The sequence below is a fragment of the Penicillium samsonianum genome (assembly GCF_028829775.1).
Source record: "Penicillium samsonianum strain IBT 33392 chromosome Unknown utg000010l_segment0_segment0, whole genome shotgun sequence".
Classification (NCBI taxonomy): Eukaryota; Fungi; Ascomycota; class Eurotiomycetes; order Eurotiales; family Aspergillaceae; genus Penicillium; species Penicillium samsonianum.
This window is the reverse complement of record NW_026643268.1, coordinates 1,019,459-1,042,834: the sequence shown is the minus strand read 5'-3', so window position 1 is coordinate 1,042,834 and position 23,376 is coordinate 1,019,459. Positions and strand designations below refer to the sequence as shown.

The following is a 23,376-nucleotide window of genomic DNA, read 5'->3' as shown; positions in this document are numbered from 1 at the left end:
GCGAAGATCAGGGCTCTTCGGTGCTAAAGAATTCGGCACTTGACGAGCTACTTGAGCGAATTGAGTGGACAGAAGGAGTGTGGTTTGATGGTTCAGGAGATCGAGGCTCCAGACCAAATAGGTCTAAGCTCGAGGCCTCGCTCGGTTGACTAGAATTGATGGAGTGGGAATACTCCGACGAGCTTGGGGTAGGTGTATGCGATGGAGGGACGTATTCACTGTCGGGTAGGTCGTATGGCTTGAGATGGTTGCTATAAGATTCGAAGAAGTGAGGGAATCGGACGCGGTCAACCATATATCGTGGTTTTCGCTCTGCAAAGATTGTGGGTCTGTTTGGACGGAGATTGTATCGATTTGATTTAATGCCGTTAAAGGTCAAGGTTGCATGTCCAATCTCGGTGTTTGTTGAGTTGAGATGGCTCGGTCGCTGTTCCGGTTTGGAGAATTCAGATTGAGCTTGACGTTGGGAGTTGCGTCCTGTGATATGCCGGGATTTGGCAATGACAGGTGCCACAGCGAGCGCCCTGCGTGAGCGCTCTTTCGGAGGTAAACGCCTGTAGGCCGCACCGATTGCGTGTTGGGAAAGCAATGGAAAGTTCGCCTGTTGGATTTGCGAGAAGTTCCAATGGCGGATGCATCGAAAATAGCATACAAAATTGAGCTCCTCGTTAGTCCATTTATGTCCCTTACACGATCTTTTTGTCATAGATCAGAATGGCAGATTGCCCCTTTTTGGAGAAGATCCGGATTTCTTTTGGGGGAAAACGGGTGGATCAGCATGCTACAGAGGGCAGGTTGTTTTATGTATCTGTGTTGATATGATATGTCTGTAGCGGTGTGGTACGTCTGTGGCGGTGTGGTACGTCTGTTGTCTGTTGTGAAACATAGCTGTAGACTATGATTGGTCTGACGACTGTCTGTAGCGGTCTGGTGACTTCGTCAAATTTGGGAGGCGATTCCGCACAATTTGATTTCCTGTTGATCCTCAGAAAAAATGTCCTCTCCGTTGAATAACTAAATGAACAATTCCAGTTCAGTCAATACATGAAGCTTTCACTTGATGGGGAAACTTAGGAGTAGGAAGTATTGTCCAATTTGAGGTGAGCAGTGCCGGGCTCATAACCTGTTGATTGATAAGTGATGCTTCGGTATTCATGTTATTGAGGGGAGTTGATTGTGTGTTATTGTTGCATGTTGTCTAAGATACAAGTAGGCTGGTGAACAGGTATATATGTATGCACGTGATCCCAGCCTCATTATCATCTCAGTAACCGGGATATTTCAACACCACCACAACACACATCAACACCCTCGTCAACGTTCATCAACGTTCATCAACGACCATCAACGCTCATCAACACCCTCGTCAACACCCTCGCCAACGTTCATCAACGTTCATCAACGACCATCAACGACCATCAACGATCATCAACGCTCATCAACACACACCCTCATCAACACACACCCTCATCAACACACACCCTCATCAACACACACCCTCATCAACACACACCCTCATCAACACACACCCTCATCAACACACACCCTCATCAACACACACCCTCATCAACACACACCCTCATCAACACACACCCTCATCAACACACACCCTCATCAACACACACCCTCATCAACACTCGCGACTCACAAAAACACGCCTCTATTCGCTCTACGCCCTGATGGCAAATGCATCCTATTGCGGCGGGAAGACTAGCCGACCGCAAACCATGAAGACAGGAGGGTTGGGAACACGGCGGGCGATAACGAAGGTTGAATCTTGAACTTACGATTCCGATATTGGTTTGCTTCTATCTAGGGCTCATTTTATTTCTCCAATGATGATCCTTCGAAATACGAAATACATCATCAAGATGTTGCGCAGATCTTGGCTTCTTCGAGTACTCTTGAATACTCGAATACTGGTCCCTAGCACCACGGAGAGGTGCCTGCACATCGCTAGAGGCCTTGTTCACGCAGCAATCCCCTGCGAAGCATATTTGTTGACGCAGAGCTCGTCCTGCGAAGCACCTTTTTACGCTCGCGGGGCTCAGGGCAGCGAGGGAGCACATTTTTACACTCGCGGGGCTCGGGGCAGCGAGGGAGCACATGTCTTACATCGCTGGGCTCGGAGCAGCGACAGCCGTGGCCACGGAGACGCTCAAGCCCGTAAGCAAGAGGGACACCATGACACATCGGAGTGTGAGGACCGAAGTCCTGATTTTTTTTTGGCTGGGAATCCGGCTCCTTTTATAATTTTTCGGCTACGTCTCGACCAAGAAACCAGTTGCGCAGTTGGTAGCGAGAATCACTGTCTCGTTGATAGGCGTTGAAGCGAGTTAAACGTCGTTGCAATGGTCTTTGGAGACTTTGTGGCCTACAGGGTCAAGTTTCAACCTAGATTCATTCCTTTCAAAACCCTGCGTTGAGTGTGATTAACCACTTCATCAACTGTTGAAAAGACAGTGATACCGTAAAAAAATGATTCTCATATCATTGAAATTGCAACTAAATCGCTCAACGCGGTGGCACTCTACATCTGCCCGTTCTAGCCACGTTCACCGTCTCTTTCATGAAGGTTGAGGTGCTTCAACAGATGCCGCAATAATGGGTTAGAGACTCTGGCAGACAGTCACATTCGATTGTACCCGTGGTTGGCCATAAGACGTGCCTCCCATTGATCCCACTACAATCCTCTTTGCCTATTTCTAGCCTCGCGCTACTCGAACGGTACTTTTCTGTGTTGCTCGCAACCAACTGATGTTGCCTCCCCTAATACTTCTGCTAACTGTCGGTACAGACACTATGCACGTACTCCCAAATCCAGGGTATCCGTTGTTTTCCTTTGATAGAGAATCAAATTCTAGACCTTGTTGGAAACCTAGAATAAACCCGAGTCCAGTTTCCAGGACAATAAAGTGAGTTATTTTAGCTACCATGGTTCACGAGCTAGGTCCTCGTGATCGCCACCCACCTCGCGAGATTCCTCGCGAGATTGCAATGTCACATTTACGAGGCCCTGGACAAATAGCACCCAACGGACCAATCAAACACCGCGCGTGAATTTAGACAGACGCAGGTACGGTTCCGCGACGCAGATCCCAGGGACGACCCACGGGACAGTAGATCACGGAGGTTCTATTTGTGGCCCACAGAAGAAATCGGAAGGATCTGCAAGGGTCCAGACACGATCCACAAACCCAAACCCGACGGCCGTCAGTGCCTGATGGAACAGGACTTGTTGCTTAGGAGGTATTGCTGGGGCAGGAGGGTATTTGGAATATCACACAGAGTTTTGGCAACAGAGATCTGATCCGCGGTTCAGTTGCCCTCGCAAGAGAGTGATTGGTCCTCCGTAGAGTGGGAAGCTGCTGCTTTCTCTATCTGGCCTATGGAACGTTCTAGCAGCTATACCTTCTGTCCTGCACCTTCCTCGCAGAAAGTATACTCTCTTTGAGCCCGACCCATCCTCTCCCTATCTGCTCCAACTCGATGGCCAGTCTGCTAATTCTAGCAGATAGTTTTTGAAATCAATGTCAATTGTGTAAGAACAAGATCGTAGATTTAAACAAAGTCTCCGGTTTGTGCACTAGAGACCGAGAAATCGATTGGTCCGGGCCGACCCACAAAGTTTATTTCAAGCACCCAGTGCATCTTGACCATTACTCTGGCGACCGAGAATATTTACGAATAATGTTGTTTCCTTCTACAATATACTATACTTCGCCTGCGTGGGATCTTGGAGAGAGTACCCGATTTTCCCTCTGAATTCTCGGACTCTGGGACAGATTTAATCACGGGAATCCAACACGCCAGTGGAGCAGATGCCTATAGATAAGCTTTCGATTAAGTTCAAGCTTGAATCCTTCTGACAACCGATTTCTCTCACCGAGCGAGCGTTTCCATGGTTTTCAAAACTCTGTTGTCGATTTGATTCGGGATTCGACTACTGATCGACGGTCCCGCTCATGATTCCACGGTCTGTGTGAAACAATTTTTCCCCATGACTTGAATCTGCCAGTCTTGGGCTGACTCGGGAAAACCTTTGCTTCTCGTCAAACATGACTAGGGAGTGGATCGAAGATAAATCGTATGCCTCAGATTCTACTCTACGAGTCACTCTGCTTTCGACCCCGACCTAACCGAATCCATTTGAAAATGGAACCAAAGATATTACCTCGAGCTGACAAGAATTAAGTGAATTTTGTAATTTCCGGAGAGCCCCTTTGCTACCATGACCTGATCTCGTTCCGAGGACACTCATAGGTCTGTGAGTCTTTATACACTGCCCGCAGTATTTTCTAGACCGCATGGGACTCCGATGACATTCTCCTGGATTAGAGACAAGAAGAAAGAACGTGCATGTATAGCTGATCCATAACAGCACTGTAGACGGCTGTGTTTCAAGGGCACGAGAACATTGCTCTATTTCACAACGTTTGACATCTGGGAGGCCTCCAATGGTGTTAAAATTCCGAGGAAGGATGATTTCTCTTGTTTTTATAATTATATGGGGGAATATGTACAGCCACGACGAGATTCTTCATGCTGCCGCTTTCTTGCGGAGTCATCACAGGCGTTTGTTATAGTAATGTGCACCAGGACTAGTTATCGAGGTAGTTGACCACTGTTGCTTCGATCTCACGACGTAAACCCCATGACAACAAACTGCTACTAGCATGAGCGTTCTATTCACTGCTATTTAAGCTTCCTGGCTGCACAAACACGATGCACATAGTCCCACATCCAAGATGACGATCGAGTTTCGTTAGGCCAACACAGAATTGATACTCGCGTCGCGCGACCTGTGACAGAGGATCAGCTTGTAATGAGTAAATGATAACAAGTGATAACAGGAAATGTATTTCGTGCCTAGTCTGGAGCTTTCTGTTCGACTTGATCCATTGCTGTCGGTCTGGCTCGCCTCGGCCGTGAGGGTTGTTTCAAACCATTTGCCAATGTTACTTTTGGCAGAAATTCTGTTTGGGAGGGCCGCCAATGAAGCCCTACGGCCGGTTGATTGAAGAGCGCCTTCTGATTGTTTTTGATTGCCTCTATGATCAGAAGACCTGGCGCCAGTGCGACGGCACTTTCGCAGAACATGATACTTCTTCCCCCGTAGAGACTCAGCGCTTCGGGCCACCCGGTGTTCTTCATAATATGCGTCGGAGCGGGCTTTCCACGACAGCTCTCGATGGGCATCCAGCCAAGAGAGAAGATTTCTCTCCTCCCATTCCGGCCAGTTCATTGCGCTACGTTGGGACATGGTGATGCTCGGGAAGGTAGCAGAAGTGGTAAGAACGGATGAAGAAAACAGTACAAAGTGAACTAGAAAACGTTGGTTTGTTGAGTTTAAAGATCTTTTCAATACTCAGTCAACTACGAACACCCTACTGTGGCATTAAAAAAGACCATTGTTTAATTATGAGCCATGGCTCAGTCTGGTGAGCTGGTCTCAGACCCTCACCATTCGCCAGTCCAAATATGTCCTCATATTATTATTACACCCTTGGAAAGAAGGTGGCTGTTGAGCAGCGACGTTGAAACGAAAAATGCTGGGTGCCTTTCTTTCTTGGCTACACAGCATGGTTCTACCGCTTCGTTGGAACATGTTCTTCTAGGCCGGCTTTTTTCGTACAACATTCGTTGGCCTTCTTATCTATCGTTCAGATGAATTATCTGTCAACGTTGGTTTGACCGACAATGTGGAAGTTATGGGCAAAATATGAGGGTCTCAACGATGAAAGGTCTAAGATCATTTAGTGAGTGATGGCCTAAGATTCATTCTAAATAAAGCTCCGGGTGTGGAAAGTATGGGTGGGAATTGGTTGACCTTGCACCCCCATTGCAAGCAAGCAAGGCACTCAATTCCGGTTCCACGATACAAATATCTATTAAAGCCAGTGTGCCCTCTCCTTTTACTGTACACCCAACCAGAATCAGGAACACTCGCCATCTCCTCGTGACTAAAACGCAAGTATGGGTGGAATTCGAAAAGTGTCGCACACTCATCAACGACAAGACTTTCGGAGCAGATTGCAACGTGCATTGTCCTTGTCGTCCTCCGAGTCTGAGAAAACCAGCACTCTATCGGCATCTGAGGCAGGCGATACAACAGAGGACGAGGATTTGCGGGACGAAAACGACTGCTCTGACGATCAGGAAAACAGCAACTCAGCCGACGAGAGTGACGAGGCTCCACGGGAGCGGAGGAAGAAGTGTAGATATGGAAGGGACTTGGAAAAATCCGAACAGACTCAGCTCCCTGGAGACGGCAATGCGGTAGCTCTTGAATGTGTGGCGGAGTAAGTATCGACCTCATCACAGAATATGATTTCGGATTGCCTGCTGACAACATCCAAACTAAACACCCGAATGAAGTCAGTTGTGGATCGACCTCCGAGTGAAAACATAAAGCGCTAATCTTCTCTATAGGTCCATTGAGAGCTCATCATTTTCTAGCATTTGAATATCAACTAAGTATTAACGTTGTTCCTAATATACAGCCTAGTGCAGCCCTATCTGGAATCATTCACTCGACTAGTGACTCCCTAGTCCATATGGGTAGTTTGATATTGAAACTTCTACGTTCCAAAATTCCAAAAACAACCCTAATTTTAATCTAGGAAAGACCTTTGCCGAGGCACGAGGCCTGCAACACAAGTTGCACAGTCAACTGATGTTTTGAGACTATGCAAAATCGTTCTGGAACTTTCATCTCCTTGAATCTTTGCCAGTAGCTCAAAATTTTGATCAGCTTCTACAGCGGCTTTGCGTGAGGTATAGGCTGCTAGTCATCTTGAACCACAGAGACGTTAAGGTTTTGTCCAGACAAGCCGCAAAGGCAAAGACCACACACTTTTCGATATATCTCATCGAATCCTACAATCTTTTCCAAAATGCAGTGAATGAGACCGGTCATTTGAAATGGCTCTACACGTGGCTATGATAAGTGGTGATCACGAGCTTGTCAGATTCCTGTTGGAATCAAAGTACGTGGATATTTAGACCCGCGATCACAGTGTATGGACTGCATTGCTCTGTGCGGCATTGGGCGGGGATGGAAAAATGTTCAAAATGATGCTTGATCGTGATGCAAGAATTGCAGACAGAACTGTGGTGGAAGTACTGGCGTCTTGGAAGGATTTCCATACGGTCGACGGAGAGGGGCCCCTGGAAATAGCTACTCTCGCCGGAAACTGGGCTGCAGTGAATTTCATAAATGACCAAGTAAATGGGTGCGTCGAGACTCGCTCCGGAAACTCGAATATGGCCGTCGGTGTCGAGTCAGCATACCAGAAGGACTACGAAAGCGATCAGCTTCAGATCATACGGATCGTGGAGGTCACTATGCAATGGTCAGAATCTGGGCTTATATAATATAATAAATCGACTCGGAATGCAGGGAGACTCTAAAGATATATAACCGAAGCGATACATACACAAAGAGAAAAGAGGCTTATGTCAAACCCCTGTTTCCTGGGGCTCTCTGATCATCAATGCGAACTTCTGACTTCCCTCTCCACCACGCTCCGTGTAATCCAGCTGTATTTCCTCAACGATCTTCCACCCGTGCTTCAAATACGCTGGCACTCCTTCCATCGTAGCTTCCAGATATATCCGGGCGTTACTGGCGTCTGCTTTCTGGATACCCCATTTGAGAAACGCACTTCCTATTCCAATTCTTTGGTACTCTGGTAAGACGCATAGTAGTTCAAGGACTAGCAGTATTTTTAGCAGTCAATATCGTAAAATTTTATGTAGAGTGGCAAAATGGGTTGACGAACCAATATCAGTTTCCTTGAGATGTATGTTCCTACTACGCTTTATCATTTCCTCGTAGAACGTGTAGGTACCCTTGTTCAACTTTGGGGCATACGCCCACATATTCTGCATTTGCGCTTGCGCATCGTTGCTCAGACTTGTGTCCACGGCTCTTTCGAACTCGTAAATAGCTGGTATATTCCAGCGGCTGTATGCGATAATATCACCGGCTTCAGAGTCGACACCCGCTAGAATATGGCACTCGGATTTGGCGAAATACTCGAGGGAAGAGACTGTTTTGAATATGTGAACTGCGAATGGATCACATCCCTTGTATGTGCTGCGCATATAATTGGACGAGGGAAAAGAGCGAATTTCAATGCTCACGAGTGCACTCAGGTCAGATGCATTGGCGTACTTTATTTCAAAAGGCACAGATGGATCTGGCGCCATTTTCGATTGCAATTGCCGTGAGTATGAAGGTTCAATTCCAGTGCGATAATTTGAATGTGTACACTCAATGAGTCATTCATCGATTCCATGACGCATTACGGTATGATGACGATGACTCACGGAGCGGTGAAACTTAAATAGATCAGAGCATCCCGGATTTTTTTTTCTCCCCCAGAATCAAGTAGTAAGTGTTTGAGGTACCAACCTGCACGATAAGTCTTCGGACACGGGAATTGATAGGGGCACTCCCGTTTTAGGAAATGTAAGAACGTAAATCCCAAGCGAGCCGCTCCAAGGTCTCACCGCAAGAACGCCGTTCCAGCGTAGGACTCCTGTCAGTCGAAATAGGACTTACACAAGGTTCACCTTTATCACTTATCCTCTTCACGTTTTTCAACTATGATCTGGTCGATTAACCCGTTGGTTCCTATGATGGTTTATTAGCTTTCATGGACAATTATTTCCGCTGGTGGGTCTGCCGGTCGGCCGAAGAGAATCTAGCTAAGATCTAATCTAAAGATATATTGTGTATCGAAACATAGGCCCGGAGGATAGTTTCCAGCTTGGCGACCGAGCTCATTTCTATCACCAGAAACAGGAAAATATATTACAAGGCCAGATTGTTATGAATAGCAATATTACCAAATTATTAATAAGTATTAAACTCTTAGGATTGATCTTCAATCACAAACGGTAATAGAAATACTATATCTAGTAGATTGTCACAAAAGCCACTATGTTAAGGGGCCTATATATCATAGACTGAAGTCTGAGGTCTGGTTGACTAAGCAAGAATTCCGCAAGTTCACTGATTGTTCCAGTAATACCCCCGCGGTCCTCTCAGAAGAGGGGAAGGGATGATGATCTTGGAACGGAAGTAGAAGAAGGCGATGAGGATAGTGATCATGATGCTACTGCTGCTGCTGCTCCTTTTCCTGATAGTGAAGATGGTGATCTTCCTATAGATATAGTTTACTTGGTGAAAGTGGTACACAGCGAGCTTCTAAAAGAGTAAGAACACGCTCAAGACTTTTAGATGGATATGAGGTCCCAAAGCACTTTTAAAATAGTTATTTAATTAACAGATTATCATGATTTAACGATTCAGATCCTATATAGATATGTAAATAAAGCCTCAAGCCAGATTAACTAATATCATATAAAACAGTAGAATAGATTACAAGAAGAATCGTGCAAGTTATGCAAGTCACGAGCATTTCTATAATTGCTTTTTTTACAGCCCATGGGCGGTGAGGAAAATAGCCCGCCCGCCCATGGGCAGGCTAAACAAGCCCATGGCCCTTGCGAGGTCTATGTCGAAGCTGTTATATTGTGACGTCACCGTAGACCTTGCAACTCCCATGGACCCACTCCCATGAGAAAGTCCTTGGCGGTCAAAATCAATGCCAAGACCGAATATCACTACCTGTTTAGGTAAGTCTATTACCTAAATAGGCCTAGCGTAGTTTCATGGGAGTGATGGGACCAGGATATGGGACCAAAATTTTCTTAGTCCCATGGGAGTTGGCAAGGTCTAGTGACGTGGCAAGTAATTCTTGAAAAGAAAAAATCCGATTCTACAAAGTTATCAAAGCTAAAGAAGAGAAAAGGAAAGAACGGGAAACAGAAGAGGAAGACAATATCACCAGTCTTGCCTTAGGCCTTCCAGGCCTATCTTCTTTCCTTAGGCTCCAACTCGCATGACTTATACTAGACTTTATACCTCATCACAGAAATACCCTATATAGGATACTTTGCTTAGAGCCTAAAGGCGACGGAATATTATTTAGTTATGTGCCTATTTCTTGCTCGCGGAGGCCCCAAGTCTAATAGAGATGGAGGGGCTTAATAAGCTAGAAGTAATCAACCTAACTCTGTTACTGCTATAGCAGACCGAGCTAGTCTTAAAGACTGAGATTAAACAGGATAGTATTATTTCAATAGAACGGGCGGAGGCGGTACGGTCTAACTTAGATATTTTGGTATACTCTGATGTATCAGAATGCCAAGGTTGCTTAGCCGTAGTAGCTATGGTACTCTATAACTCGCTAGAAATACCAAGAAACTATAGGTGTAGGTCAGACCTATAGAAACAAGATCTATACCTGCCGCCGAACTAATCAGAATCCTATACAATATTAACATTATTAACAAGATCGCCCTCTAATATTAGAGGTCAACTAGTATATAGGTAAGATCTACCACCATCCTAACCAATAGTATATTGGTATCATAATCAATCTAGAGCTCTAGGAAAGATTCCGGGCAGCAAATCATTTACGCTATTCTATAGGCAGCCAGAAAAACAAGACGCATAGTATTGCAGTCAGGCTATAGTTAATACCTGGATATTGCAGAGCACCAAAGAATAGCACCGCAGACCAAAAAGCCAAATAAGCAGCTATACCTAGTAAATCCCGCCTATTTCCCCCCTCGCTACCACGCAAAAGGACCCACATCAAAAGAAAAATCCATACATAATAGGAGAAAAAATTGAAAGAGTCAAAGGAAGGCGGCCACCTTCGTAAGATCGACAACGCATTGCCGGCAAAATACACAAGGCGGCTCTACGGATCTCTGCCAAAAGAAATCGAGCGTATCTTCTAACACAACTGCGAACGGCACACTGCTAGTCACCAACATATGCAAAGGCCTTCCGCTTCCGCGATGACGACAGGTGCGTCCGCGGGGAACGGGAGAGTGTGATACACGTTCTGCTAGATTGCCCAGCGCTGCGAGAAGGTCGATGAAGCGTTTAGCAGTATATCAAACCGACTAAGGGGATCTGGAGAAGGAGGGAGAATCAAGCCTTGGAATAATGCTTCACGTGCTAAGATGGTGCAGGCTGTCCTGGGCTTCGCAGAGGCGTCCCAGCGATTTCGAAGCCGTGCGCCATGAGGGCAAAACATCAATAGGGGCAAATAGGCCACGGTAGACCCAGACGAGGCTCTAAGTTTGTTTAGGGAGTAGTAGACGACCAATATACGTACGTTGATATATCTAGTTGTGGTAGACTGCATATCGCTTTGCGAGTTGGTTTCTAAACCACAACCCACTAGGCTGGGTACGGATTCGTATTTTGGTTTAGTGGTTAAATCAACTATGCGAGGGGTCAGCGTAAATGAGCCGATCCATTCGTTCATTACTGTACTGTACTTTCGCTTCAGTTCGGGCTGTCGTTCTGGACTGGAGAATTCGAAGCTCACTTTCATTCGGTAAAAGTTCCTTTTGGTGCCCAACCCTGACAGGTATTTCCTTCTAGCTTTATGACATTTCGATATTCCCAGAAGGGAGAGCACATGCATTTGTCACCAGCTGCAGGCTGAGCAGGACAACGCAGTTTGCAAGAGAGTTTTGCAAGGGTCTCTGGGAGCAGGAGTATTGAGACACAGTGCTTATTTGTAGGAGAATTCGTACAGGAGCTGTGATATGGCAGGCACTGCTTGGGCCTATGTGCAGTAAACTGTTGCCCTTACTAATGCCATTGAGGAGAACGTACTCAACGAAGACTGCGTATATAAGGTAGTTCTTGAGAGCGCTTTCCACACCCTGATGGAGCTCATACTTAAGGCGATGCTTGAAGAGGACGACTAAAAATGGCACTATGTAGTTATAACGCCGGTCAGGGAGGGGATTTCCTTTGTTTAAGATGGGATAATTGAATTCCTCTTCATCTACAATTCTAAATTACCCTCCTGTGATGCTTTATGCATTCTTCTAGGAGACTGGGGTGCATTAGTTGGGTTGGACCTGAAGCATGTAAACAGGGGGATCTCGAGAACCCCGCGGACAAGATTGGTAGCCAGTAGGCACCGCGGGCGACATCAAGGCTCATGTGGAGATGGCTAGGAACGTATAGATGTCGCAGATGTAGGATTATGACGCCGATGGTTAGGGTTTTGGACCCGAGAAAGCCGCCCTCGCGAAGGGAGTGGGTCTTGAGGTCGTGCCAGTATCCGAGCAATTGATGTAATGCATTGCCGAGCGTTTAGTTTGCACGTAGAGAGGTGAGGTGGTGGAGATCCCGATATGGAGGGGAAATAGCCGTTCATGGCGTATTTCTAAGCAGTCGCCGAACTGAATGGCGTGGAGGACCGGGTTCAGGCTAAAACGATAGCAGAGATGGTCAGGGAGTCGTTCAAGTATGTTATGGGGTGATCGATATTTCATTGAGAACATGTGTATTGACGAGTCTCTTACGTTTGTTTATCATAAAGAGATGAATCAGGTTAACATGATTTGCGGTCTCCGCAATGAGCAGACCGGTAAAGCGAGATAATAACTCAGATAATAACTCAGAAGATATGTAAATACCGACTTAACTTGAATCCAATGGGGATGCCTGGCAGAAACTCCTCCGCAAGGCTCGATCGAGCATGGCCAATGGCTCACCGAACTAGATGTCGAAATTCAGAAGCGGGCACAATACATTATGAGTCCATATTTGACATTTGGTTAGACTCTTGCCTAAAGCCGAAGACCTGGACAATACGTTGGCCCATTCTGCTTCACATGCTCGACGGCATCTAGAAGATCACCCTCTAACGCGCTCTGCACACTGGGTGCACTTGGCGCATAACCCAAGAGAGATCTCGCCCGATCTGCGCGCACACGCGTGTTACAAGCCCAGGTGTACACTCCCATCGGCTCCCAGCTCGAGCCACCCCGCATCTCTCTCACAGTATCGACAGGCAAACTCTTCGGTTCGCTAGTAGGAATCAGGCCATGTGTGTGGAGGATCTTGCCAGCCTCCCGGGCCAGGTCGAGTTGTGACAGTTCTTGGCTGGTGGCGAAGTAGTACCCCTGTGTGACAATCAATATATCAGTTAAAGTCCCAGTACACTTTTATCTGGAGGACTAAGCTTGTCGCTTACCTCTTTCCCCCACACTGCATTTCCTCCCCCTGCAACAGCAGCTTCCACAAGTTTGAGGTATACGTTGGCAACATCGTCGACATGGATCCAGGACCTCCGATTCGCGCCCGTCAGCGCGTAGAAGGAATACCCCAGCTCGATGATATTCTCGCACATCTCTGGTATGAGCAGGCTGCGGGTGTTGCCGGGTCCCCTTCCCTGCCCGTAGATTCCTGACGGGCAGATGATAGCTGTCTTGAGTCTGTCGCCGTGCTGAGCGGCTGCCGCTTGCAAGATCTTGTCGGCCGGCCGGTGCAGGTAGTCATCGGGAAGACTTGTGATATTGTCGATATCGTCGACGTCGGACCAAACCTTAGGGTTGAGCACGGCGTAAGGTCCGTTTTGCCAGTCGGCGATGATGCCTGTGCCGGCGAGGCGGATTAGGAAACCGGGTCCGGGTTGAGAACGGCGGAGGAGACCAGCGATGTGGGCTTCGAGGCTCGGGAGGTGCTTCGGCTTCCCGCCATCTAAGAATATACATTTAGCGGGAGACATTGATTTTGAGGGAAGCGGGACTGGCCAGGTACTTACGAATGACGATGTCATTCTCAGCCGCGGTGTCGGCGATCAGCTGTGCGTCGTCGAAGGTACCGCGAACGATGCGAACGTTGGGATAGCGCGCGGCAAAATCGTCAGGGACGTTGCGCAGGAGCGCGGTGATGCTGTATTCCGGATGGCGCTTAACCAGAATGTCGAGAACAGTGCCGCCAACGTAGCCCGTGCCGGCAGTGCTGGAACAGTCAGGTCAACAATGCAATTTCATCGAAGGATCGAAAGACTTGAGTGCTTTGGCTTCCCGTACATAAAGATTTTGGCGCCCATTCTGCTGGCAAGATATGCAAGTAATAATAAAATCGGCCGAATTCCGTGCGTCAGTGACTGAGCCTAACGACTTAGAGTGCCTTGGAGTGTACATATATATACATTTTCATCATGCCTTGCACTGCCCACCCAAAACGTCTCGCTTACAGGTTACGTTAGTCTTCTTCCTCTTGCCTCGCTCATTGCCCCCCCTCTCCTTACACAGCCTTCTTTTTCATCCACATGGATGCGCCCTAGTAATGCGGAGCAAGCCGTCTTTTCCCTGGCTCGCTTAGCGCGTGGATGAAGTGAATGTGATACTACCCTGATCATGCATAAGTACAGTGGGATGGTATGATTTTGTATACCCGCCTCTGCAGTGGGCCCTAGTCTAGTAGTAGACAATTTGCATTTCGTAAGGGTTTCCATACCAGTCCAAAATCAATTCATTCGATCTGAACTCCTACTACTGTAATGTACTCCTACTATGTAGTATAATTTTACCCACTGACTCTGGGAATTAAATTTTCTCTCCCAAAAGTGGTTGTAGTCTGCGTTCATATTTAATCCCCTATCAAAATTTATGTATATATACTACCGACCATTCTATATAATTCTCCTATAGGGAAATACGAATTGAATCCTTTTCTTTATGGCATTATTTAAATTTAGGCCGAAGCTCTCCGTTTGTTGTTCAGTTTGTCTAGAAAAAAGCGATTTTTGCACCTGTATGGGTTTCCCATACGAAAAGAAAAATATTAATTGAACGAGACGGATCAGATGATCATTAGACTGAGGGCGGCCTGACTGTTGGGGCGCTGGTACCCTGTACTTTGTATTCTACCGAGTCCGGTTTTCTGCATTACAGTTTACGTGACGGGTCCTCTAGTATATAGTACGTGCTCTAACCTTGCATAATTAGCCTATGAGCAGGTTGCATCCTGAACACCAGTCTGGATTATTCTATATTTGCCTCAAGTGGTAGGACTTTGATTAGTTATACGATTTGCTTGGTGAATGTAGAAGTGGGATTACTACGAGATTAAAATGTGTAGAGGCCATTCTCTTTTGTCCTCTCCTGTGCCCTACTCGATTGTCTTTTTCCTGCTCCTGGAAAAGTTCCTCCATCTCTTTGCTAGCGGCCTTAGACTCTGAACTATTTTCTGTCCACTGCAGATACTCAGCTATGTGTGAAACAGCGAACTCCAGCCTTATCACCCTCAAACTTGCGGAAAGCAAAGGTAATAACTCAAACAAGATGGACCAACCAAGAGAGCTGAAATATTTCTATTGCAGCATCTATTCGATGTCATTGGAGAGTGAATCCAGCCCCAACGGGCACCAAGGCGCCATTCCGAACCTTCGATCTGTTATTGACCACAGAGTCTATTTGGCCGAAGCCCGAAACGCCGGGCGCACTCTTTACAAAGGATCTCGAAATATTCGAAGTATTCCACAGCAATGGAAATGCAACACGTATTCTAGGTGACTGCCTAGCTCAAGAATTTTTGTGCAGGTGTATTATCAATCACGTTGAGAATAAGGGCTCGTCATTGACAGCCCTGAAGCTCCTACTGCCAAACGTGGATGGGTACATTCTTCGCAAGGACCTGATTCAACGACGGTTCCTCGGATGTGATCTTCCATGCGAGATTGCGGAATTTATATCGCCCCGACAGCCCGTTTCGAAATTCGATGGAGCCACAGACGTGTTCTCTGCTGCTCTCCACCAAGCGTTGGGTGGCTTTCTTGCCCGCGATACGGGAGCGAACCAGCAACTTGCTGAATGTGCGTTGATGCAACTTGAGCTGGAAGCAACGCTTAGATTGTCCTTTCCATGGATAGTTGCGAATCCACTGCCACAATACCGTTTGGCCATAGTGGAAGGTCGTCCGCACCCCACTATATCTGCAGCGTCTGAAGGTCCCTATCGGGCTGCTTCCGCCCTAGGCGTGGAGGTGGTTGTTCTCGATTTCGACGGCCATTGGCTTCAAAACGCTAATAATCGGAATCTGTGCGGCGAATTCCTTGTCTGCGACATCGCCCCCGGCGACGAATTGCCGGATAGAATCGTCGCCGCGGTGTCCCGTAGCCGGGGTCCCATACACGGTATCATCACGTACTCCGACCGGCTTCTCGTTTCTACAGCCAAAGCAGCGCGACTTCTGGGTCTTTGGACTAATCACCCTCACTGTATCGAGGCCTGTTGCAATAAGTCCAAGTTACGTGCGCTTTCGCAACCTGACCAGCCTGTCTTATCCGCGAGGGATGTGGCCGACTTGCGGCACAAGCTCAATGCTTTGTCCACTCCACTGAGCTACCCATTGATTATCAAGCCGGATCGGGGCTCTTCATCCGAAGGAGTGATGCTGGTGCAGACTGAGCAGGAGTTGCTGGAAGCGATGCACAAGAACCACATAAATTTCCCGGACCGGGAGCACCTCATTGAGCCATATATTTCAGGACCTGAAGTTGACGCAAACTTTGTCCTGGTTGATGGCAGTATTGCGTTCAGTGAAATCAATGACGATTTTCCGTCTGGTGCTGACCTTGGTGCTGACCTGTCACAATCACCTTCCTTTGCCGAAACTTCGACCATAATGCCCTCAGGCCTTCCTACATCTGAATTAGCTTTGCTCAAATCAAAGTTAGCTGAGCGTCTCAAAAGCCAAGGTCTGAAGACAGGCATGTTCCACGTCGAGGCGCGCATGCAACATAGTCGTATGGCCTATGAGATGCAGGGCCAGGCCATGGAACTTAGTGAGCGACCTCTGTTGGGCTCTCAAGTGCCAAACGTTTTTCTCATTGAGATCAATCCGCGTACACCTGGACATCAGGAAACTTTTGCCGTCGAATACACCTACGGCATCGACTACTACGCACTGTACACTCTTCTTGCGCTGCGTCAGTTGCCTGACAGTCCCAGCAATGGGAATGTTCCGGATCCCGCACTCAATGCCTTGGAAACACTCATTTGTCCTCTTCCCGATGTCATTCAGTATCCCACAAATATCGTCTTTGTCCCCGTCTCGCGAGGTGGTACTTTTGCCGGAGCAAGGCCCATTCCAACTTCGCTCCTGGCACATATTCCACATTACCGGGTCCTGCTAAAGAGAGGAGAAACGATCCCAGACCCCCAACAATCTGGGCGGTGGCCATTTGTGGCATATTTCTTGGTAACAGCCAGTCTCATTGGCCAGCCAGGGCGGGAGCAAGTTCGGGCACTGGGCGAGTGTATTAGGCATGAGTTTCACTATGAAGTTCTCTGAGCTCCGAAATTTGAAAGTTATTCCTTAGTCACTCACCTTTAACCCATCTTTCGGGATTATGACAATCCTATGAAGCCTTTCTACAGTGTATTTGGTTATAATAAGCTCTTGCATCAGAATTGACTGCTATTTCTATGCCCATGTCTCCAAATCCGGACCTATTACAACGTTCGCTAGGGATGTCTGCAACACCCTTGTCAAGATTCGCTTTCCATTGCTAAGACTGCATCTTTCAAATATTCACATCATCAAGGCAATGTGGGGATGAGAGGATTGGTGTGCGAAATCTACCGACGCAATGTAATCGCACGAGGCGCAGCGGACAGCAGGAAGAAACCATATGTATGAAACTTGTCCTCTATGCTGTTTGGCCGCACGACACTGTGACCTCACCGCTAATTGGCTGGAGGAAACTGAAAGCACAGACACTACAAAGTGCATCCTGATGTCATCACCTGCTGTCACAGCGGTCCATGTCTCAGTTCTTGTTTTGTCGTTTCGTTCTCGCCAGCCACCCAACGGCATGGGTACTACCATAGAAAGCTTTACTGGTCTTGGAGATTCTGTTAACATAAAAGTGGACCCGGAGACCGCTGGCAAGGCTACAATTAAGGGGTGCGTTATGAAGCGCTGAATGCCAAAAGCACTATTGACCATGACTCGGGTGCATCGCAATTCATCCAGGTATTGTGCTTACGTCCTGGTAGTTAGGATACGCATTTGATGTAGACTATCTCGTACCAAACATACATTACACTGCTCGTGAATCACGAAACAGGCTTTACCAAGCGTGAGCCGTCGAGAACTTTGAATCTCACAGCCGCGATCACTCCCGACCTTTACCGCTAAATCCAACCAGTATCGAATAGGGTGCCTGACCCTAACCGGAACTTGCTACGTCGTGTTGATCAGCCATGGCTGGTGGCAATTAGTGGTAACTAGGGATACTACAATCGCCTTCGGGAACAAGTTCTATCTACTACGGCCTGTTGCCTTATCCCTACCCCTCACGCTGTGTAATCTGACCATCATGCAATGTAACCTGATCGGCTTTTACAAAAATGAATATCTCTTAGTACCCACATAGTACTAATCACAGCATGATCCTAGAGGAAGACGTGCTGATAACGCCTCCAACCGATTACGTGGCACTTCAGTACATTAACATCATGATCCGAAACGTACGCTACTTGTGCGCGCTCACGGCGGCTACATGGTATACTTTCCGCTAGGCAATGCGGTGCATGGGCATGAATACAGAAGTAACCAGTACAATGTACAACGCCACAGATCTGTATGTCCTTTGGAGGCTTACGGATGAAGTTGATCGATTGTCAGCTTATATTCCAAACCCTGCATCTCTCGCAGATGGAAAAACGTGGTGGGGATATGTTCATAAGAGGCCAATAGTTGCGTAGTATTCTTGACCCACTGCGCAATATCAGGTTTGATGGGGGCTTTACTACATCCAGCCTGAAATAAAATTGCATTGATACACTAATACCTAGCGCTATATCAAAAGCGCTCTAAACTACCCCCGGCGACCAAATACGCAATTCCTTCGCGGGAGAATTCCAAATAACCATGACAGGGCTTGGGGTTGAGTGGTTGGGTATTTCTAATCAAAGCAAGATTTGGTCTTCCATATGAGGAAAATCTGCTCGTTGGGTGATTCCACTGGGTCGTGATCATCTCCTCGGGCCATGTACTTGGTATAAATTCACATCAGTAGACGCATAATTTCTATATTCCTCGTTCGGAAATAGAATCGAAACCAATTAAGCCTCCGACACGATGGTGAATCTCATGTCCGCAGCTCAACTTCTTCCTGCAAGTTACCCTGCAGCTACATCCTACATCCCTTCGAACATGCGGGAACTAGTTGAAACATGGGTCAGCGCTTTCAACTTGTTACTTAGAAATGCGGACTACGGCTCACTCGAGAGTCTCTTTTTCGATGAGTCTTATTGGAGAGATCATCTCTTTCTCTCATGGGAGTTCCGCGCTGTGCGTGGCCCGCAAGGCATTCGCGATTTCCTCGATGAACACATGTTGCGCACGCGGCTCAAGGGGTTTGAGGTTTCCGGTGCTCCCAAATACACAAATATTGACAACAATGGCATGGTTGGCGGGATTGAAGCGGTTACCAAGGTCGCGAGCAACATTGGCCATGGCCAGGGTGTGATACGTCTCATGCAAGACGATCAAACCAAAGAATGGAAATGCTTCACTCTATTCACAACTTTACGAAGACTGCAGGGCTACCAAAGCCCCATTGAAAACGAAGCCGACCTTAATCAGCCACCCACGATGTCGCATGAGAGTCACAATCCGGCAGTACTTATTGTTGGTAAGTGAAGTTTGTCATCCAAGAAAACAGTAACTGAAAGTGCATTAAAAAAATAGGAGCAGGGCATACAGGGCTCATGATATCTGCTCGACTCAAAAGAATTGGCATTTTGTCGCTCATAGTGGAGAGAAATCGTCGGGTGGGCGACAACTGGCGGAATCGGTACCATCGGCTTCTTCTGCACGATCCTGTTTGGTGTACGTCCAAGTGTCTCAACCTGCGACGTCCGGTGGGTATTTCAACAGGCTTTGAATCTTCTAATGCTTTGCAGATAACACCATGCCATTTCTTCCGTTTCCAGATGATTGGCCCACTTTTTCATCTAAAGACGAATTTGGCGACTGGCTCGAATTCTATGCGTCTGAAATAGAACTCAACGTTTGGAACTCGGCGGCCGTGAAGAGTGCCATTTGGAAAGGGACTGGATGGCAAGTCGTCGTCGAGCGAAAATTTCCCGACGGACGGCAAGAACTATGTACGATGTACCCACGACATATCATCCAAGCCACCGGGCTTGCTAGTGAGGCCAGGGTATCTGAAGTTCCGGGAATGGGTTTGTTTGAAGGTCATCTCTGCCATTCATCGCAGTTCGACAGGGCGACACCTCCCGGCAGCGGCGGCGGTCACGCTGTCATTGTAGGGAGCTGTAGTTCTGCGCATGACATTGCGGTCGACTTCTACGAGAAGGGTTACTACGTTACCATGGTGCAGCGTTCCTCGACATGCGTCGATCCATCCGACTACAGCAAAGGAAAGGGGCTGTATACTGCAGATGGTCCGCCGGCCGAAGAGGCAGACTTGCTCACTCAGAGCGTACCTACTGCGGTGCTAAAGCGCAAGGAAATGGAACTGACGCAGAAGCTGCGGGATAGGCATGCGGGGGTGTTTACAGGACTGGAAAAGAGGGGGTTCGCGCTAAACTGGGGACCAGGGTCTTCCGGGTGAGTCAAAGTCGCATTGTGTGAAGAACCTACCAAATGACTCGATTTTGCTAAACGAGGTTGGTCACTAGGAGGAAGCTAATGTTTCTGGAGACCGGTGGGGGCTATTACATTGACTCTGGTGCTTCGCAGCACATCATCGATGGCAACATCGCCGTGAAGCAAGGAAGCGAGCCAGTGCGCATATACGACAAGGGCCTTGTGCTAGCGGACGGCACAGATCTGGCAGCAGATGTGGTTATTTTTGCAACAGGTTACGAGAGCATGAGCAAAACCACGCGTAAGATCTTTGGGGACCTGGTTGCCGATAGGTCAAATGCATTATGGGGCTTGACTCAAGAAGGGGAGTTGAAGTCTGTATGGAGACGATCAGGGCTTCCGGGATTCTGGGTGGCCGCGGGTAACATCGCACTTTCCCGGTATTACTCCGCCCTTCTCGCCCTGCAGATCCAGGCTATTGAGCAATGTATAATGCAATATGGCGACAATTGACCTGATTGGGACGATGTTGCATTGGTAGGAGCTTGTGGCCGTTTCAATATAATTATAGCTGCGGGGAAAACAAGTTTTTACCGTTTTCAGCCCTATTCGCAACCCCGCTTCGCATCCAGACTTTTTAGGCAGGTAGTATTTGATGAATAATTTTCGATGATTTATTTGTGTTTAGACACATAAAAGTGTACGCGCCTTCTCACGATGACAGATCTGCCAGAATATTTGCCACAGGATATATCACGCATTTGTGGTACTCATTTCATATTTCCTGTTGACCTCTACCCAGAATCAAGCATGTCTCAAACTACTCTCAATTTCAGCAGGCACAGCGAAGCCGCTGCACGGTAGGAATCATTTGGCCCCTTCAATGAATTAGATGATCTAACAATACACAAGACTTTATCTTCAACATTGGATGATCTTGGACCAGATTTCGTCACTTCTCGATCCAGCAATTCCCTTGGGAGGATCATTGAAAATAGCAGACATTGCGTGCGGGACTGGGTAAGCATATTTATACAAGCTTTCAAGGTCATGCTTGGCTGACCACGTCCAATCAGTATTTGGCTCTTGGATTTAGCGGAGGTCCTGCCACCAACGGCTGAACTCCATGGCTTCGACATTTCGTCCGCTCATTTCCCAACCAAGAGAGAACTTCCAGCAAATATCTTCCTAGACACGTTGGACGCCCTCGGCTCAGTGCCCGAACACCTCCACGGCCAATATGACGTAGTCCACTGCCGTGGGTTGATGCTCTACATCCAAGAGGGGGATCCTAGCCGACTCATTGCAAACTTGAGGTCAATGCTAAGTATGGCACCGCTCTATGACGCAAAAACACTAAAACTAACTATTGCTGAAGAACCGGGTGGATTCCTCCAGTGGGAAGAACTTGATGTTGTCAACATGTACATGCGGACTGACGATGCAAGCAAGAGATATCCAAACTGCGCGAAATACCTTGAGCATGGAAAGATATGGCTTGAAAGCGTTGGAATAAGAGGCAGGCAAGTGATTTAATTTTACTGTTCAAGGCTGTCAGATCAAGAACCCTAATCTCTAAAATAGCTGGGTCAGTGATATGGGCTCATTTTTGTCCCAACACAACATGGAAGTCGTGAAGGAGCGTCGCCAAGTTATTACGCCCCGTATGGAAAAGCCATGGACTACTATGCAAGTCATGGCGACCGGGGATTTCATCGAGAATGATATAATTCCAACCTGTGCTGTTGGAGATGGTGGGCTCTCCCCTGCAGAATGGTCGGAAATCTTGAGAGAGTTTCCACGAGAATGTCAGGAAGGTGCAAGAATTCTGCTAGATATTGTATGGATTGTAGCTACGAGGGGTCGTAGCCAATTGAAGTAAGGGATGAGAGGCTGTCCTCAAGTTCTGAATTTTCCGGAAAGAAGACTTTCTAGCATCCTCATCACACTCTCCATACCTGCTGTTACAAAATATATGGTTTCATGGTAAAGCGAGCTCAGTAATCCTTAGTTTGATTGTTTTCTTTTTCAACCCTATGGTTGACAACGTTGAAACGGAAGAGGTGCATGGTCAGGCTGAGGGTCTGGCGCATAGGTTAATCACTCCCAACAACTGGAAAGTGGATTCCAGTAGTTTGCGCAAGCAGCTGGCATGTATGAAGTTGCGTCTCCCCTTTCATAGTCTCTAAGCGGGGTTGGGTGAAATTAAGGCACCCAGCCGGCCTCTTCCCCCACCAGGGAAATACTCGATTTAGTGTTCCTTCGGAAGGCCAAATTTAGTAGTAATTATTTTGCAAATGCGCTCTGACCGCCACGGACTAGCGGCTCCACACACTAATCTTGTACAAGTATAGTGCGACAGTGTACGTATGCACTAGGCTAGCATTGCATTAGCCTATGTGCTTGCTACAGCCCTCAACATCATCCTAGACCATTTAGTACTTGCCAGGCCTTGTATTTATAATTGGTGCGTTGCAGTCATCATGATAACGATGATCCGTATATATGGCTGTAGGAGAGGGCCTGTGTGGCCGTCGATCTAATTGGGATAGACAATTTTCAGCGATTCGGACACATAAGCGGCTAGCTCATTGCTGTTATTTGCTAGTTCTGACAGAGCCCAGTATTTATGGAACTTAAACCCTTTCTCCACACTAGCTGTGATGGCATTTGCAGCAAAGCTAACGAGGATAGCACGTAAGTCGTTCCTCGGTTACACCAGTGGTGGTGGCAGTGGGGCCAGCCAGTGTTTCTAGATGACGAGGCGGCCAGTCAGAATGAGGCCCAACCGAGATTTCTACCTTATCATCGGGGATCCGCGGCGCACCAACACGTATTGATGACACGGAGATCAGGGGCGAGGGCCGTGAGCGCCCGAGGCGGCCCCGGCGTAGAGGTTCTGGGTTGAC

The 23,376-nt window shown here is 47.5% G+C and overlaps 7 protein-coding genes across 7 annotated transcripts; 4 read left to right on the top strand and 3 right to left on the bottom strand.

The window, feature by feature from the left end:
* Positions 1–7: 7 nt before the first annotated feature.
* N7471_013891 (uncharacterized protein) lies at positions 8–638 on the bottom strand (the record flags this gene model as incomplete). Its single annotated transcript, XM_057286609.1, is given in 2 exon segments — positions 8–554; positions 568–638. 2 exon segments carry the CDS (start codon positions 636–638, stop codon positions 8–10), a joined length of 618 nt encoding a protein of 205 aa, XP_057129088.1.
* Positions 639–6,924: 6,286 nt separating this feature from the next.
* Positions 6,925–7,377, top strand: N7471_013890 (uncharacterized protein; the record flags this gene model as incomplete). Its single annotated transcript, XM_057286608.1, has 2 exons — positions 6,925–6,989; positions 7,020–7,377. 2 exons carry the CDS (start codon positions 6,925–6,927, stop codon positions 7,375–7,377), a joined length of 423 nt encoding a protein of 140 aa, XP_057129087.1.
* An 84-nt stretch (positions 7,378–7,461) lies between these two features.
* Positions 7,462–8,214, bottom strand: N7471_013889 (GNAT family acetyltransferase; the record flags this gene model as incomplete). Its single annotated transcript, XM_057286607.1, has 2 exons — positions 7,462–7,718; positions 7,785–8,214. 2 exons carry the CDS (start codon positions 8,212–8,214, stop codon positions 7,462–7,464), a joined length of 687 nt encoding a protein of 228 aa, XP_057129086.1.
* A 4,467-nt stretch (positions 8,215–12,681) lies between these two features.
* N7471_013888 (NAD-dependent epimerase/dehydratase family protein) lies at positions 12,682–13,949 on the bottom strand (the record flags this gene model as incomplete). The annotated part of the gene is made up of 4 exons (XM_057286606.1): positions 12,682–13,017; positions 13,089–13,594; positions 13,659–13,858; positions 13,930–13,949. The coding sequence occupies 4 exons, from the start codon at positions 13,947–13,949 to the stop codon at positions 12,682–12,684; spliced, it is 1,062 nt and encodes a 353-aa protein (XP_057129085.1).
* Positions 13,950–15,114: 1,165 nt separating this feature from the next.
* On the top strand, positions 15,115–17,197 carry N7471_013887 (glutathione synthetase ATP-binding domain-like protein; the record flags this gene model as incomplete). Its single annotated transcript, XM_057286605.1, has 2 exons — positions 15,115–15,169; positions 15,225–17,197. The coding sequence occupies 2 exons, from the start codon at positions 15,115–15,117 to the stop codon at positions 17,195–17,197; spliced, it is 2,028 nt and encodes a 675-aa protein (XP_057129084.1).
* Positions 17,198–18,991: 1,794 nt separating this feature from the next.
* On the top strand, positions 18,992–20,980 carry N7471_013886 (FAD/NAD(P)-binding domain-containing protein; the record flags this gene model as incomplete). The annotated part of the gene is made up of 4 exons (XM_057286604.1): positions 18,992–19,534; positions 19,588–19,744; positions 19,819–20,488; positions 20,560–20,980. The coding sequence occupies 4 exons, from the start codon at positions 18,992–18,994 to the stop codon at positions 20,978–20,980; spliced, it is 1,791 nt and encodes a 596-aa protein (XP_057129083.1).
* Positions 20,981–21,277: 297 nt separating this feature from the next.
* N7471_013885 (S-adenosyl-L-methionine-dependent methyltransferase) lies at positions 21,278–22,003 on the top strand (the record flags this gene model as incomplete). The annotated part of the gene is made up of 2 exons (XM_057286603.1): positions 21,278–21,327; positions 21,544–22,003. 2 exons carry the CDS (start codon positions 21,278–21,280, stop codon positions 22,001–22,003), a joined length of 510 nt encoding a protein of 169 aa, XP_057129082.1.
* Between the last annotated feature and the right edge of the window lie 1,373 nt (positions 22,004–23,376).